This window comes from Micromys minutus, assembly GCF_963924665.1.
Source record: "Micromys minutus genome assembly, chromosome: 2".
Lineage (NCBI taxonomy): Eukaryota > Metazoa > Chordata > Mammalia > Rodentia > Muridae > Micromys > Micromys minutus.
Genome location: NC_137971.1, coordinates 70,596,968 through 70,612,639, shown reverse-complemented (window position 1 = coordinate 70,612,639; position 15,672 = coordinate 70,596,968). Strand labels below are relative to the sequence as shown.

General features: G+C 44.0%; 1 protein-coding gene across 1 annotated transcript in view; it reads left to right on the top strand.

The window, feature by feature from the left end:
- The window catches only part of LOC308416662 (integrin alpha-M), a 37,651-nt gene extending 28,507 nt beyond the window's left edge, over positions 1-9,144 (top strand). Inside the window, exons 15-30 of the mRNA XM_080911701.1 lie at positions 690-820; positions 904-1,064; positions 2,975-3,126; positions 3,219-3,350; positions 3,507-3,580; positions 3,762-3,903; positions 3,996-4,115; positions 4,578-4,657; positions 5,467-5,550; positions 5,853-5,928; positions 6,504-6,611; positions 6,760-6,843; positions 6,941-7,054; positions 7,138-7,239; positions 7,464-7,574; positions 8,063-9,144. Coding sequence (XP_080767827.1) covers positions 690-820; positions 904-1,064; positions 2,975-3,126; positions 3,219-3,350; positions 3,507-3,580; positions 3,762-3,903; positions 3,996-4,115; positions 4,578-4,657; positions 5,467-5,550; positions 5,853-5,928; positions 6,504-6,611; positions 6,760-6,843; positions 6,941-7,054; positions 7,138-7,239; positions 7,464-7,574; positions 8,063-8,134 — 1,743 coding nt within the window. The 3' untranslated portion in view covers positions 8,135-9,144. The remainder of the gene's footprint in view (positions 1-689; positions 821-903; positions 1,065-2,974; positions 3,127-3,218; positions 3,351-3,506; positions 3,581-3,761; positions 3,904-3,995; positions 4,116-4,577; positions 4,658-5,466; positions 5,551-5,852; positions 5,929-6,503; positions 6,612-6,759; positions 6,844-6,940; positions 7,055-7,137; positions 7,240-7,463; positions 7,575-8,062) is intronic.
- Positions 9,145-15,672: the final 6,528 nt, after the last annotated feature.

Genomic DNA, 15,672 nt, shown 5'->3' with positions numbered 1-15,672 from the left:
ACTGTCCTCTCACACACACCCCCGTGACCTGAGATCCCTTCCCAGGACCCATGTGGTGGAGAACTGACTTCTGAAGTCCTCTGGCCTCCACAATAGCCTGGTGGTGTGCAAGCCCCCCTCCCTCAAGGAAGATAAATGTAACAAAAGAGATAATTTGGGTTAGATCAATACTCAGTGTTTGCATTTTTCTGTCTCTGTACATGAAGAACAGATGAGTCAAACAGTATCTATCCTTTTTTAAAAATTTTTTTAAAAAGGCAACAAATAGTGTTTTTTTTCTTTAAAGCTTAAATATTGTAAACTACACAGTAGGAACTGTAGGGTTGCTCTTTTCTATTCCAGAAGCCTTTTGGTTTCTAAAATAAAAATCAGAATATTTTATTATTGATCAATCACTTCAAGTTATATCAAAATATTTTTCCTTATACTTAGAATTGTAGTCCTTAATCTGGATTGTACACTGGAATTATTTGCATATTTAAAATAATATACAGAGTTTACAGGTTTCCCCAAACCAAACTCCTACATACACGATGCTGGTTAGAGATCCTGAGGATGGGATTTTGAGACTGTAATCGCTATCTGCAAAAGATACGTTTTAAGTCACCCGAATTCTTTAAAAAGTATGGGCAATAAAAGAGAGTCTGTGCCTTGGCTAACTCTATCTTCTCTCTTCTTCCCTCTCTCAGCGGATCACTGGCGCCCGCTTCTCCCCCGGGCTCCAGTACTTCGGGCAGTCTCTAAGTGGGGGCAAAGATCTTACAATGGATGGCTTGGTTGACCTGGCTGTGGGGGCGCAGGGGCATCTTCTGCTGCTCAGGTGAGAAGCCCTCCCATTGCACCAGCCCTTCCCCCACTGGAACGTCTCTGCTCATTCCTGACGGCCCTCTGATGCCCCTCTAGAGCCCAGCCCGTGCTGAGACTGGAGGCAAACATGGAATTCAACCCCAAAAATCTAGCAAGGAGTGTGTTTGCATGTCAAGAACAAGTATCCAAAAACAAGGATGCTGGGGAGGTCAGAGTCTGCCTCCGTGTCCGCAAGAACACCAAAGATCGGCTGCAAGGTGAGAGGTGCCGGGGGAAACCCGGTCTACAGGACAATGTTCTTATCTTGGTCTGCCCAGTCTTCGAGCAGAAGAAAGTTCTGACTGGCAGTGACAGCGTTTTAAAGTCTGGCTAGAGTGAGTGGGACAGCCCCCCAAACTCTACCAAAAAAGTGACCAGAGACTTGGTCCTTTTGCGTTGTGTCCGTTGTCCAGAGAAAGAGAATCAAGACCACTCCCGCCCCCTGTCGGAAGTAGGCTCTTTCTCCCTCTCCCCCTTTTCCTTTCTCCTTTTCTCTCTCTTCCTCTCCCTCTCCCTTTCAGTCCTTTCTTCCTTCTTTTATCCTCTTTTTTAAAATGTAAGAATATCTGTCCATGTTTTTGTATTTTTATTACATCTGGAAGCATCTGTCTAGTTACCCACAATGTCTAGTGCTATTGTGCATGTTTAAAATTTACATAGATTATGTTACACTTTATGACTTTACCTAAAACTCTGTTTTTACTTAACATAATAATAATAATAATAATAATAATAATAATAATAATAATAATAATAATAAAATACAACAACAACAACAACAATAAAATTATTTTTTCAAGGCCACGTCTCATGGCTGACCTTAGTTATATAATTCAGGAAGATGGCCTGGACTTCTTGATCTTTTTAGCCCCACCTCTTCTATACATACTTCTGTCAGAAGTGGGATCCCATTAGAAAGTAGGAGCTAGGGTCCACATAGGAGAGAACACTTGGTGTTTATTATTGAGCCTGCATTAGCTCGCTTAACATGTTATTTTCCTGTTTCATCAATTTTCAAGCAGGTTCATTTCCAAATGAGGGAGAACTGATTTGGGAGGTTGGATTGATCAAGTTAAATGCATTTTCTGTTGCTAATGATCTGCCTTCTTTCCCTGTCCATGTTCTTTTTAAAAAATCTTTATTTATTTATTATACACGAGTACATTGTCGCTGTCTTCAGACGCACCAGAAGAGGGATCAGATTCGATTACAGATGGTTGTGAGCCACCATGTGGTTGCTGGGAATTGAACTCAGGACCTCTGGAAGAGCAGTCAGTGCTCTTAACCACTGAGCCACCTCTCCAGCCTCCTGTCCATGTTCTTAAAGAGCAACAAGATGCTTTTGTGAGAGAATAGCAGCGGCTGACCTAGAGAGAAACAAGAAGAGGAGAAAAGATAGTTTTCCAGCTTCATTCTTACATTCAGAAGAGTCAGTCTGTTTTGGAGATGAGAGCAGTAGGGAGAAGGTTTCATGAAATCTACAGAGAAACCCCTCTTGGGTCATTATTCCCAAGCTGTGAATGTCCAGATTAGTAGCCAAAGTGGCAATGACAATGGTAAAGGACAAAACAACAATAACTAACTCTGATAGAAACAAAAACAAAATCAAAATTTTAACATCTTACAGAATAGCCACAACTTTTGAAGGACTTACTTAGTGGGCAATACCTGATTTCTTTCTCCTCCTCCTCTTCCTCCTCCTCTTCTTCTGTCTCCTCTTCCATCTCTTCCTCTTCTTCCTTCTCCTCCTCTCCCTCCTCCTCCTCCTCCTCTTCTTCTTCTTCCTCCTCCTCTTTTTCCTCCTCCTCTTCTTCCTTCTCCTCCTCCATCTCCTTCTCTTCCTTTTCCTCCTCTCTTTCTCTTTCCTCTTCTTCCCCGTTCTCTTCCCCTTTCTCCTCCCCTTCTTCTCTTCCTCTTCTTTTTTCCTCTTCTTCTTCCCATTCTTCCTCCTTGAGATATAAATAAATTACTTATAAAGAATAATTGTTCTTATTCTTACTTTGAAAGTAATGGATTAAGATGCAGAGGGGTCAGGTGATATGCAGATAACCCCGAATCTTGGAGCAGAGTTGTCGCCACAGACATTTGTCTCCTGGTTCCTAATCACGGTGCCCTCTCCTTTCACAAGATATCCAGAGCACTGTCACTTATGACCTGGCTTTAGATCCCGGCCGCTCACGTATCCGTGCCATATTTGACCAGACAAAGAACAACACTCGCAGGCGCATCCAGGCCTTTGGATTGATGCAGAAATGTGAAACCCTGAAGCTAATTTTACCGGTGAGACAGCAAATGGCAGATCTCCTGGCTGAGGGTGGGGTGGTCTTAGGAAACTGAAGAAGGCAGATCCTTCTATCTCTACTATCTCTTAGGACTGTGTGGACGACTCAGTGAGTCCCATCATCCTGCGCCTTAATTATACACTGGTTGGGGAGCCCCTGCAGTCCTCTAGGGACCTCCGGCCCGTTCTGGCTGAGGATGCTCAGAGGTTCTTCACAGCTATGGTGAGTAGTGCAGTCGGGGGTCTTTGCAAGTGTAGAGAATAGAACAGAGAGTACTTGCTAAAACACGGCTATTTGATGCCATTTCATTTAGACATTTTATTTTATTGTTCCTTTAATCATTCCCTTTATCCCCCTTTGATCATGCTCCGTTCCTAGTTTCCCTTTGAGAAGAACTGTGGCAGTGACAGCATTTGCCAAGATGATCTCGGCATCACCGTGAGTTCCATGGGGTGAGTTTCTTTTGTTATTGATTCTCTCAAACCTTCAGAGATATTTGTGGCACACAAGGCTCCCAGTGTCTGCTCTGCTCACAGTCCTATCTCTCCAACTGCTTGCAGCTTCTCTCCATCCAAACAGACTTGGTTCAGGGAAGCCCTTGATGTCTCATGGCCTGTCTTGCTATTCTCACAGCTTGGACACTTTGGTGGTGGGAGACTCCCGGGACTTTAATGTGAGTGTGACTCTGAGAAATGATGGCGAGGATTCCTACGGGACCAAGGTTACCATCTACTACCCATCTGGCTTGTCATACCGGAAGGTGTCAGCGAGCCAGGTAGCCAAATCCTCTTCAGTCTCTTGACTCTGCTTTCCTCAACCCCCATGGCTGGCAGTTGACAGTACTACATTTGTCTGCTTTGGTTCCAGAATAAACTCACCAAGAAGCCTTGGCGTGTGATACCTGAGTCCAGCCCTTCTGAAGGGCATGGGGTTCTGAAGAGTACCACCTGGGACATAAACCAGCCCATCTTTCCTGCCAATTCCGAGGTCAGAGCTCCATCCCCTGCTGTCCTCTGTCTGCTGTCTTCACATGCAGTTCTTGCCTTTCTCTCATCACTTCTTCTCTCTCACCCATAAACCAGCTTTACTGAGATGTAAAAGCATCCCATGAACTCACCCACTGTGTGCAATCTAGTGGCTTGTAGGTATTCTCAGAGCTTGCTAATAGCTTCTGGGGGCTGCATGGACTCACCTCTCCTGCATCCCCCATCCACAGACACATCCAGCACATGGCTCTGTGTGGTTGGCTTCTTTCATCAGCTGCTATGTTTTTAAGGACCACTTACCTGTGATCCTTTCTTTCCTTTTTTTTATTTCTTTTAAAATTTCTGAACAATATTCTTTTGTGTGGGTAGATCATGTCTGATTTCTCTCATTCAGTGGCTGTTGAACAATTGTGCTGTTTATTCCTTACCATTTTTACTCATCATCTCCATTCTCTGATGCCAGCTCACGTTTAATGTCACGTTTGATGTGGACTCTGATGCCTCCCTTGGGAACAAACTGCTCCTCAAGGCCATTGTGACCAGGTAACCTGTTCCCACATATGACAGTCACCCTCCGTCTGAGGCCCAGCCCCTCATCCAGATGAATCCTTTTCTTCTCTCTACTGCTTCTCTGTTTTGATGACTGGCTGGTTCTACAAGCACTGATTGAGCACACACCTATGTGCTAGGCACCATGTTAAGTTCTGGGGGCAGTGGTAAGGAAGGAGACAGCAGTGGAGACAGGCAAGGAAACTGGTAATGGTATGAAAAAAAGGGTTGAGTGGTGGTAGTGGTCGGAATGCTCAGTGTTGAGAGAAGACTCCTGAAGTACTGACAGTGTGAGTAAGTCAAGCAAAGGGATAAAGACAGAAGGAAGCATCCATCTGGAAAGGCCTGGAGCTTGGAGGCATCTGGGCTTCAGAACAGTGTGGATGGGCCTGTGAGATGCTCAGTGGGTGAAGACTGACACTTTGCATTCCTGCCCTGGGACCCCACGTAAAGGTGAAAGGAGAGCTGACGACAAAGTTGTCCTCTACCCTATAACATACGTGCTGTGGTGTGTATGAATCCATCCGTCACCTATAACAGTAATAAGCATAGATAGAAATTGCTGAGTTGGCTCCGCAGGTAAGGCTGCCAAGCCTGATGGCCCAGGTTCAATCGCTGGGACCCACATGATGGAAAGAGCAAAGCAACTCCTATAAGCTGTTTTCTGACCCCTATGAGGTAGAGAGCTGTGTGGGGTTAAGGATAGTAGACCTGGAGACCGAAGAATGAAGAAGGTGAGGGAGGGGAGATGGGAGGACCGTTTCTCAGTTCTTAGAGGTGGATAAGAACTACTTTCCTTTCAGTGAGAACAACATGTCCAGGACCCACAAAACTGAGTTTCAGTTGGAGCTGTTTGTGAAGTATGCCGTCTACATGGTTGTCACCAGGTGCTGCTCCACCCCGATAGCCCCCTTCAGGCTGGGCACCACCAGCTTTGTCTTCGTGTTCCTACGCTGCTGTGTGTTGTGTGTATGGACATGTGCCTGTGTGGTGGAATGGTGTGTGTGTGTGTGTGTGTGTGTGTGTGTGTGTGTGTGTGTGTGTGTTTGTGTGTGCACATGCTCAGTGTTTGATAGACATTGCATTCGAGGGATGCATTACCACCTTCCTAATCTCTATATTATATATTAATCCCTTCTCAGGACACCTTCATCATACATCACCTATTGTCCCCTCCTTTTTCTTTTAGTGATGAGAGTTCTATCAAATATCTCAACTTCACAGCTTCAGAGATGACCAGTAAGGTCATACAGCATCAGTACCAGGTGAGGAGCATGGCAAGCCTGGGTCCTGCAAGGATGCTGAGAATGGAATTTGATGTAAAGAGAAAACAGAAAGCAATCGCAGGAAGCACGAATGCTGAGTTTCTCGTGTGTCAGGCGCAGTTTCAAGTTTGCTCTACATCCCCTCCCCATGAATGCCCACACACACACTCACACCCATACATGCACACACATGCACTCATACTATATACGTGCACTCCCCTTCAAATACACAAACACACAGATGTATCAGATGCATACTCTCTCTTTCTCTCTCAGTCTATCAGGCCCCTGAACATTCTTGCTGTCCCTTGTTGATAGATAAAGAAACTGAGGGTCAGAGAGACTCATGAACTATGTCTAAAGTCTCATACCTGGCCTGTGGCAGACCTAGAACTTAGGATGAGCTAGTTTGGTTGAAGAGTATGGTTGACATTTGTTTACATGTTCCCATCTCTCTGAAGAGCAGGATGCTTAGGCCTTTTTCAGTGGTCCTGGGCTGTAGAAAATGAGGAGCCAATTCCAAGAGCTAGCCAGACCATAAGGCTAGAGCCCTCACTCCCTCCTTTCTGATGTAGTTCAACAACCTGGGCCAGAGGAGCCTCCCTGTCAGTGTGGTCTTCTGGATTCCTGTCCAGCTCAACAAGGTGACCATATGGGATCAGCCCCACGTCACCTTCTCCCAGGTGAGTCCAGCTTGGTCTCAAAGTTCCGGTTTTCCTAAGAATTATTTCTCATCTCTTCTGACTCTCTCTTTGGCCAAGGCTGTTACCCTGCTGGGCATGACCAGAGTCTAGTACTCTTGTCTCTCTTCTCTTGTCTGTCTTTCCTCAGAACCTCTCAAGTGCCTGTCACACCGAGCAGAAATTCCCTTCTCGCTCCAAGTTCCAGGATGAGCTTGAAAGGACCCCAGTGCTGGTAAGAACATGGTGGGCCCCAGCCTCAAGGTCATACACACAGTCATCATGGTCTTCCTCAGTCTTAGTCATATGTTTCTTTGGCCTTCCTCTTCCAGAACTGCTCTGTTGCAGTCTGTAAGAGAATCCAGTGTGACCTCCCATCCTTCAACACTCAGGAAATATTCAATGTCACCCTCAAGGGCAAACTATCATTTGACTGGTACATCAAGGTATGTTGTATTTTGAGACTCTCTGGGTATAGCCATAATAGTCCAGTGGCCAGGCCTGGCTCCCACTCTGTTCTCCCCGACAGACTTCTCACGACCACCTCCTGCTTGTGAGCACCGCTGAGATCCTCTTTAACGACTCTGCATTTGCCCTACTTCCAGGGCAGGAGACCTTTGTGAAGGCTCAGGTACACATCTCAGGAGTGGGGGGAGGGGGGAGCTGTTGGAGGGAGGAGGAAGCTGGGGTGCTGGATCTCCTCTCTGGGTTGGCAAGAGAAGCAAGTGGGAAAGAAGTGAGGCCTGTGGTTGGTGGTGTGGATTGCTGGAAGTGGTTAACCCTTGAGCTCAGGGAACTTTCCAGAAGTTTGAAGAGTATCTCTTCTGCTGTACCGTTCTTCTCTTTCTTCCCTAGACAGAGACCAAAGTGGAGCCATATAAAGTTCACAACCCTGTACCACTCATTGTGGGCAGCTCCATTGGAGGCCTGGTGCTCTTGGCTCTCATCACTGCTGGCCTGTACAAGGTGCTTCTTGATTATCTCTGTCTTCTCTCCCCAACTCCTCAGCAGCTCCATCATTGGGGTTGACTCAGTATTGTTGCTAACCAGGCAGCTTTGGGTCATGACTTACTCAGTGCCCGAGTTTCTTCAGTTGTAAAACAATACCACAAACACCCATTTTACAAAGAAGATTAGCTCAATACATGTAGAGCAACTAAGATGGCCCCTGGTTTACAGTGATCACCATATAAAGAATGAAGCTTCTTCTATTTTTATAGTTTTTTCATAGCCCCAGCATTGATGCTGTTTCTCTCTCTGCCTGATCTCCCCTGGTCCTTTTTATCTTCTGCCCCATCAATCTTTGTCCATTATGACATATGCTTGGTCATCTTGTCTGTCTGTCTGTCTGTCTGTCTCCGCCTCCCCCACTCCCTCTTTCTTTTTGTTTTTTTTCTGATCTTGACCTGCATCCATGGATTCTGTGGCCTCACCCTGTGTCTTTGCCCCGATAGCTTGGCTTTTTCAAACGGCAGTACAAGGACATGATGAACGAAGCTGCTCCCCAAGATGCCCCCCCTGAATAGTGGCCTTTTCTCCATGGAGTGACTTCTCCAACAGCAAGCAGGTCTAGACGGTCAGACCAACACCGAGCGTGATGGACAGGCCTGTCCTTTAGAAGACTGTTGCCGTGATGTCTTATACAAAAATGGAGTTTCTGTGTGTGTGTGTGTGTGTGTGTGTGTGTGTGTGTGTGTGTATGGGGGGTGTCGGAGGGAGAGAGACAGAGAGTTATGTGTGGCTCACACATTTATTGCCTTAAATGTGTCCTCTTGGAAGGAAAGGCGGCTCTTGGGTTTCCTAGTATTTTAGAGAAGATGCTAATAGGTCCTGTGGGCAAGGCTATGGGACCCTTGTGGGTAAGCATAGCAAAGGCTGTGCTGTCCTCTCTGAAGGAAGTAATATTTCCTTGCACGTGTGAGCTTCAGACTTGCAAGGGTCCAGGTATATAATGAGAATACAAGAGAAGCTGACCTGGACTAGAGACCAGGCAAGCCAACAGAGATGCTCAATGGAAAATGAGATATCCCTACCACGTAGTCATTTGTAATTTTATTATTAATTTCAACATCTGAACCAATTTATCTGTCAAAGTACAAAAACTAAAAGATATTCAAGAATGGCAAAAGGCAGGGTGTGGGGAGGATGCAGCTCACAGCAGTGTGAGTGTGTGTCTGGTGTATGCAAGGCCTTGGGCTCAGCACATGACATGGAAAACCACGGCAAAGAAAAATCAAACCAACTCAAAAGGTGTACAGTGGAAAGACTTCCTTCCTAGCTGTTGGATTCTCTCCTTAGGGACATTCAAGGGTGTATGTTTAGAATCTGCTTCAGAAATATTGTAGGTACCTGTACACACACACACACACACACACACACACACACACACACACAAAAGTTTTAAACAAGTGTTAATACACTTTTTAACTGTTATGAATATTGTCTTTTTATTAATATGCTCAAATAATTTTATATAAGTTATAAAGTAGCTCAGGGTATTTCCCTGTGATTGTAATGTATTTAACATTTAATGAAATCTTCTTTGGACATATTATTTTCAGTCATTTGCTATTATAAACAATGTTGAATTAATAAATTGGGTATGTCTAATTTATATATGTCTATAAGAGTAATTTATTAGATGTATTTCTAGAAGTTTGCCTTCTACTTGAGGTGAGCCCCAAATAAAAATTTGATAGGAAGATGAGTTTGGTGGTGCTCATTTGTAACCCTTTCCACTCAGGGGGCAGAGGCAGCAGATTATAAGCTCAAGACCAGTTTGGCCTAACGGTGACTTCAAGGCCAGGGTTTTCTCCACAGAATAAATGAATAAACAAGGACTGGGGATTTAGCTTAGTGGTTGAGCACTTGCTTAACATGCATGAGGCCCTAGACTTTATCCTCAGTTACCCTCCCTCTGGCTTCCACACCCATCAAACAATTCAGTTGAGAGAAGGATTCACAACATACCCACAGGTAAAGGGAGCTACCTGGGGAATGAAAGGCAGCTGTCAACCAAGGGGGAATGTTCTGTGTCTCTGGAACTGCTGGGAGACAGTGAGTCATACACACCCGAGAGACAATGAATAATGCACACCTGGGAGAGAGTGAATAATGCACACCTGGGAGACAGTGATAATACACACCTGGGAGACAGTGAATAATACACACCTGGGAGACAGTGAATAATACACACCTGGGAGAGAGTGAATAATGCACACCTGGGAGACAGTGATAATACACACCTGGGAGACAGTGATAATACACATCTGGGAGACAGTGATAATACACACCTGGGAGACAGTGATAATACACACCTGGGAGACAGTGATAATACATACCTGGGAGAGAGTGAATAATGCACACCTGGGAGACAGTGAATAATACACACCTGGGAGACAGTGAATACTGAACACCTGGGAGACTGAATATTGCACACCTGAGAGACAGTGATAATGCATACCTGAGTATCATCCAGAGTAGAAGGGGCATTTCTGCACTATTTCTACATGGGTGTCAAGGCCCTGGAAAAGCCTGTGAGGACACTGCTGAGTAATTGCTAGCACTAGATAACAAGAACACACAGGAAAAGTTTGATTGCTATTTTTAGATAGCCTCCATCCTCAAAGGGAACCCCAGTGTCCATTTCTCGAACCTTTGTGAATGTGGTAGCCACACCCTTATCCGTGAAAGCACCTTTTCTAACTTTATATTAGGCCAAGTAAGTGACTACCACTTCTTATTTATTAACATTTAAGCTTCACTTATGGAGGAAACTGAGCTTCTTTCTGCCTCATCCTCCTAAGTAGTTGCAACTTTAGATGCACATCATCTTGTCCAAGTTGGCTGACCTTTATTTTATATAAAAGAAAAGTGTGAATTTCATAATGTTTATTGACATGCAAGAAGAAAGTCATGGGCTGGGTACCTGGTCAGCATGTTCCAGATGTGGCAGGAAGGGAGGGGCTTACTTTTTGAGGAGATGAAGTCAGGTGTGGTTGGTGTATAGATTGGGTGTGTCTTCCTTAGGTGACTTGGTAGGTACTAAGAGATGGAAACAAGCTTACTATGTCACCCGGAAGGTGATTTGGAAGGTCCAGGTGCCCTGTGATACCATATATTTTGTATTTTTTCTTTCTAAGCTTCTTACTCTGGTTCAAAATGCTCTTCATGAGACTTAACCAGAGAACAAAGTCTCTCCCAGGCTTTTCTGAGACTTCCTTTGTTAATGCAATTGATATAAATCTCTTTTCCTTAGCCCCAGGTAGACTCTTCAGACAAGGGCAAAAAGCAGCCACATTCTTCACCAAAATACCACAAAAATAGTCTCTATGCCACATACTAAAATCTTTTTGGGCCAGGTCTACACAGTTCATATTACCATCAGCAGCAAAGTCTTCCATATTCTTACTAGGATAGCCCATCAAGCCTCACTTACAGCATTCCACTGGGGTAACTCTAACCATGTAAGTGAAATGTCTGTACAATAAGAATATTAAGACAACACCAAAAGAAGAAAGGCTCTCCCATGCTCAGATTGCTGGAGTATGTTGACCATGTTCATCCTACTAGAAGCAATCTATAGATTCAATACAATCCTCATCAAAATTCCAATACAACTCATCACAGAAATTGAAAGGACAGTTTTCAGATTCATATAGAAATGCAACCCCCCAGGAGAGCTAAAGCACCCCTGAGTAGTAAAAGAACAAATGGAGGTGTCACCATCCTTGATTTCAAGCTGGACTACAGCGCTTTGGTAATCAGAACAGCATGGTGTTGGCATAGAAACAGACCCACTGATAAATCGACTTGAAGAACCAGATATAAGTCTCTATACCTGTGGACTCCTTTTTTTTTTTTTTATACAAAGAAGCCAAAATTGGAGAAATAAAAGCATCTTCAACAAATGGTACTGCTCAGACAGGGGTGCCGTGCAGAATGTAAACGGATCCCATTCGTCGCCCTGCACACAGCTCCAAGTGGATCAAGGATCAGAGTGGTACCCTGAATCTGACAGAAGGAAAGTGGGGAACAGGCTTGAGCTCATTGGCACAGGAAAAGATGTCCTGAACAGGTTTCTGAGAGCATAGGCACTGAGAAAACCGTTAATGGGACCTCACGAGACACAAAGGGTTTGGAACGGCACCATCATTAGGCAAAGTGACAGGCTTCAGAATTGGAAAAGTTCTTTACCAACTACAGGCTACGTAACCGGAAAAGTTTTTTTTACCTCTGTTAGATGTTACTCTTCTAACAGAAGGTTAGTGTTTAAAAGCTACGAAGGACTAAAAAACACCAGATACCAAGAAAAAAAAATGACAGTTTAAAAGTGGGGTACAGACTAAGAAGAGACTTTCCAAACAATGAAACACAAATGGTTGGGAAACATTCAAGGAAATGTTCAACGCCCTTAGCCATTAGGAGAATGCACATGAAAACTCCTTAGAGATTTCATCTTACCCCAGTTAGAATGGGCAGGATCAGTAAAATGAATGACAGTTCATGGGGATGAGGAGGATGCTGGGAAAGCAGACTTGGCCACTGCTGACCGGGGCACATATGTGTGAGTCCTCTGTGGACTCACAGAGACCAGAGTGGAGGTTCCTCAGGAACAGGTCAACCTAAGATTCTGCTCCACCACTCTGGGTATATACTCAAAGGATTCTACATCTTACTGCAGAAGCACTTGCCCATCCATGCCCATTGCTGCCTTGTTCATAATAACCAGAAGCTGGAAACAAGCCTTGATGTTAGGTACATTTACACAACTGAATATTTGTCACCTGGTAAAAAATGGAATTATTTAATTTTCTGGTCCATAGATGGTGCTAGGGAAAAAAAATCATCCCGAGTGAGTTAGCCGAAACCCCAGAAGATGAATACTGTTTGCTTTCTTTAGTATGTGAATGTTAACTTTTAAGTCTTTGATATGCATTGCTGCAATTCATATAACCACAGAGGTTAGGCACCTAGTAAGAACTAGTGGGGGAGGGATTTCCCAAGGAAGGGAACATAGAATATATTGTTAGGGAGAGGTGGGGGAAACAGTAATGAAAGGGTTAAGTGGGGAGGGGAAGAGGGAAGAGCTAGGAAAGGGATATGTGAGGGCCGACTAACACTCAGCTGCTTGAGGTGCCCTATGGGAACCTACAGTTGTTGCAGCTTCCTGAAGTATATACATAAATAAAAAAATATAAATGGAGCTATTTAATGATGTGGGAGATGAAGCCCCGAGTAGAGCCTTTTCACCATTAAGTAACATCTCCAGTGACAGACCCCATCTCGCTGAGTCACTAAAGGGTCACCAAGGAAACTGCCAGGAACCTCAGGCTGTTGCTAAGGTTTCTCTCCACAAACTGATGGTAAGCTCTGCTGTCGAAAACAGTGTGCACATATCTCATCAAGATGGGAAGGTTGAGCTGGTGCATAACTGGAGGCTTCACTCCTACTGACTAGAGTCCATGGTTCGAGAAGGTACTCCGTGCTACCGGAAAAGAAGACAACCATCAACTCAGCCACAAACCCTGCAACCTACAAAGGTGACCTGCCTAAAAGATATGCTGGTTGAACAGCGGCACAACTGTCCTAGTAGTAACCAACCACTGGCTTGTTTGTTTGCTTTTCCCCAACCATTCTTTCATTGGATTTGGAACTCCCTGAGACACAGTCTCTGTGTGAAGTCTGCTGTGTGGTATGACTTTGTGGTAGTCCTTGCCTTATGACTGTCAGGGTACGTTTTCCTTCAGAGATGTAACACTACTACTAGCTCTCTCCTCAGAGACGTAACATCTATAGACAATATGGAGAAAGCAAGAAACTTTGGCATCTAAATAGGGTGTTTTCATCAAACAGTCTCTTCAGGGATCTATGCGGAAGAGGAAGTGGAAAGACTGTAAGAGCCAGAGGTGTTGGATGACTTGAGGGAAACTCTTCCCCACACAACAGGGCTGCTGCATTTGTGTTCCAGGCAAATGGGATCCCAATGCTGACAGAGGAAAATGGAGGGGTTCACACCTTAACCAAGAAGGTATCTGCAGTTGATACCTGTGGGCAAAGGATATTTACCACACTTTAGGGTTGGCCCCATGGGGAGTACAGGGCCAGAACAAAATGAACTCAATGATATTTTTTGTTGATATTTTGTCTCAAGTTGCTTTTTTGGGGGTGGGGGAGGTAAAAAATCTCTTATGTGTCTTTTGTTTGTGTATTTTTTTTGTGTGTGTCTATGTTTGACATTTGTTTCTAGCTTTTTCTTTGTTAGCTTGTTTTTAAAGAGAAAAAAAGGCTTGGAATTGGGTAGATGGAGAGTTGGGGACAATCTGGGAGGCATTGGGGGAGGGGAAAAGCATGATCTAAATGTACTATATAAAATATTTTTCAATGGAAAAAACAAGAAGATTTAAAACATCTAAGGAAAAGTAAGGAAAATGATAATTTATTGATTAACTAATAAGAGTTTCAGATACTAAATCTAAGTTAAAAGAAGGTTGAAAATAGGAAACTGATAATAAACATTGGGAGGTTATATCAGAACTAAAGATAAATATTAAAAAGTGGAGCGTTGCTCAACTCTTTCCTCTCATCCGTCTCTGGCCTTAAGCCATCTTTTTCAAAAACTTTATTTTTATTTTCAAGTAAATAAAATTCTGTATCAAATGAAATGGACACCATGGCTTGTTTTAGACAAAACATAGTAGGCAAAGAGATCCCACTCTACATTTAAAATTCTCACCCATGAAAGTGCCCATCTGCTGGTTAACTTTAAACAGGAAGAGTATGATGATCTACTGACCTAATTCTGTGGATCAAGCTTTGCTCTTTCTTAATTAAACTCTTCCTGCATCTTGAGGGACTAGAGACGTGAACTGCTTACTTTGGCTTATTTATTTATTTATTTGTGGTCTGGGTACACTTTGATCTATTTTATTTGTTTGTTTAGTGTCTTTTCCTGATAATTGTTTTTATGTAATTGTCTTTTTTTTTTTTTTTTTGGACAAGATCTTCTTGTATAGTCATGGCTGTCCTGGAACTCACCATGTAAATTTGACTGGTCTCACATGCATATAGGTCCACCTGCTTCTGGCTCCTGAGTGCTATGATTACAAGCTTGTACCACTGCATCTGGCTGTTAGTAACTTTTTGTAGTAAGGAAACAATGGGAAAAAAGAGATCTGAACAACAAAATCTGTAGTTATTTCATTTATTCTTTCTTTAAAATGGAAATATATATATATATTGCATGTGCATGTGGTGTACGTGTGCATGTAGAGTAGATTCCATGGTTTTTCTTGGTTGCTTTTCACCTTATCTAGTGAAGTAGCGTCTCTGATTTGAACTCAGAGCTTGCTGACTTAGCTATTCTTGTGATTCAGCTCTCAGCCTCCTAAGCACTGGGATCCAGGTGGACCACGAGGCCCAACCAGCATTTGTATGAATGCTGGAGCTCGTGTCTTCTTCTTGTGCAGCAAGCATTTTATCTTTGCTGTCTCTCCAGCCCCACTGAACAGTAAAGAAAACCAACTTGTGGTGAGTGCAGAGACACATGGGTGTCTAAGACACAGGATGAGCCATTGACATAGGCACGGCCCTAAAACGATTACTTAGGCCACCCTTGTGAGGATCAGGCCACACTGCAGAAAAGTGGGGAGGGAAGCGTGGAGGAATGGTGGAACGCTCTTCCTGGATGGGGTAGAACCTGCAATTGCTAACTCAGCAACTGCAGTCGCCTGCACGGGGTCCACACAAGACTGGCTCTATCTACAATCAGTTAAGGAAGGGAAAGGGACTCATGGGACCCCACCCTTGACCTCTGAACTCTGCCATGGGTTTGTGCTGCTTTCGGTCACAGAAGCTTGCTTTTATTTTCCCATGGGTAGTGGTTAGTGAGAAATTCATACTGGTTTCAGTGCTAAGAATAAATGACTATTGTGTGCTTAGCCTTAAAGAAATCACTTAAGTCACTTGCCCACCCCAACCACAGGGCTCGGGGAACATTTTCAGAAGAGGGAACAGAAAGAATGTAGGCGCTAGCGAGTGGGGAGAGTGTGCTAGAGGCTGTCTT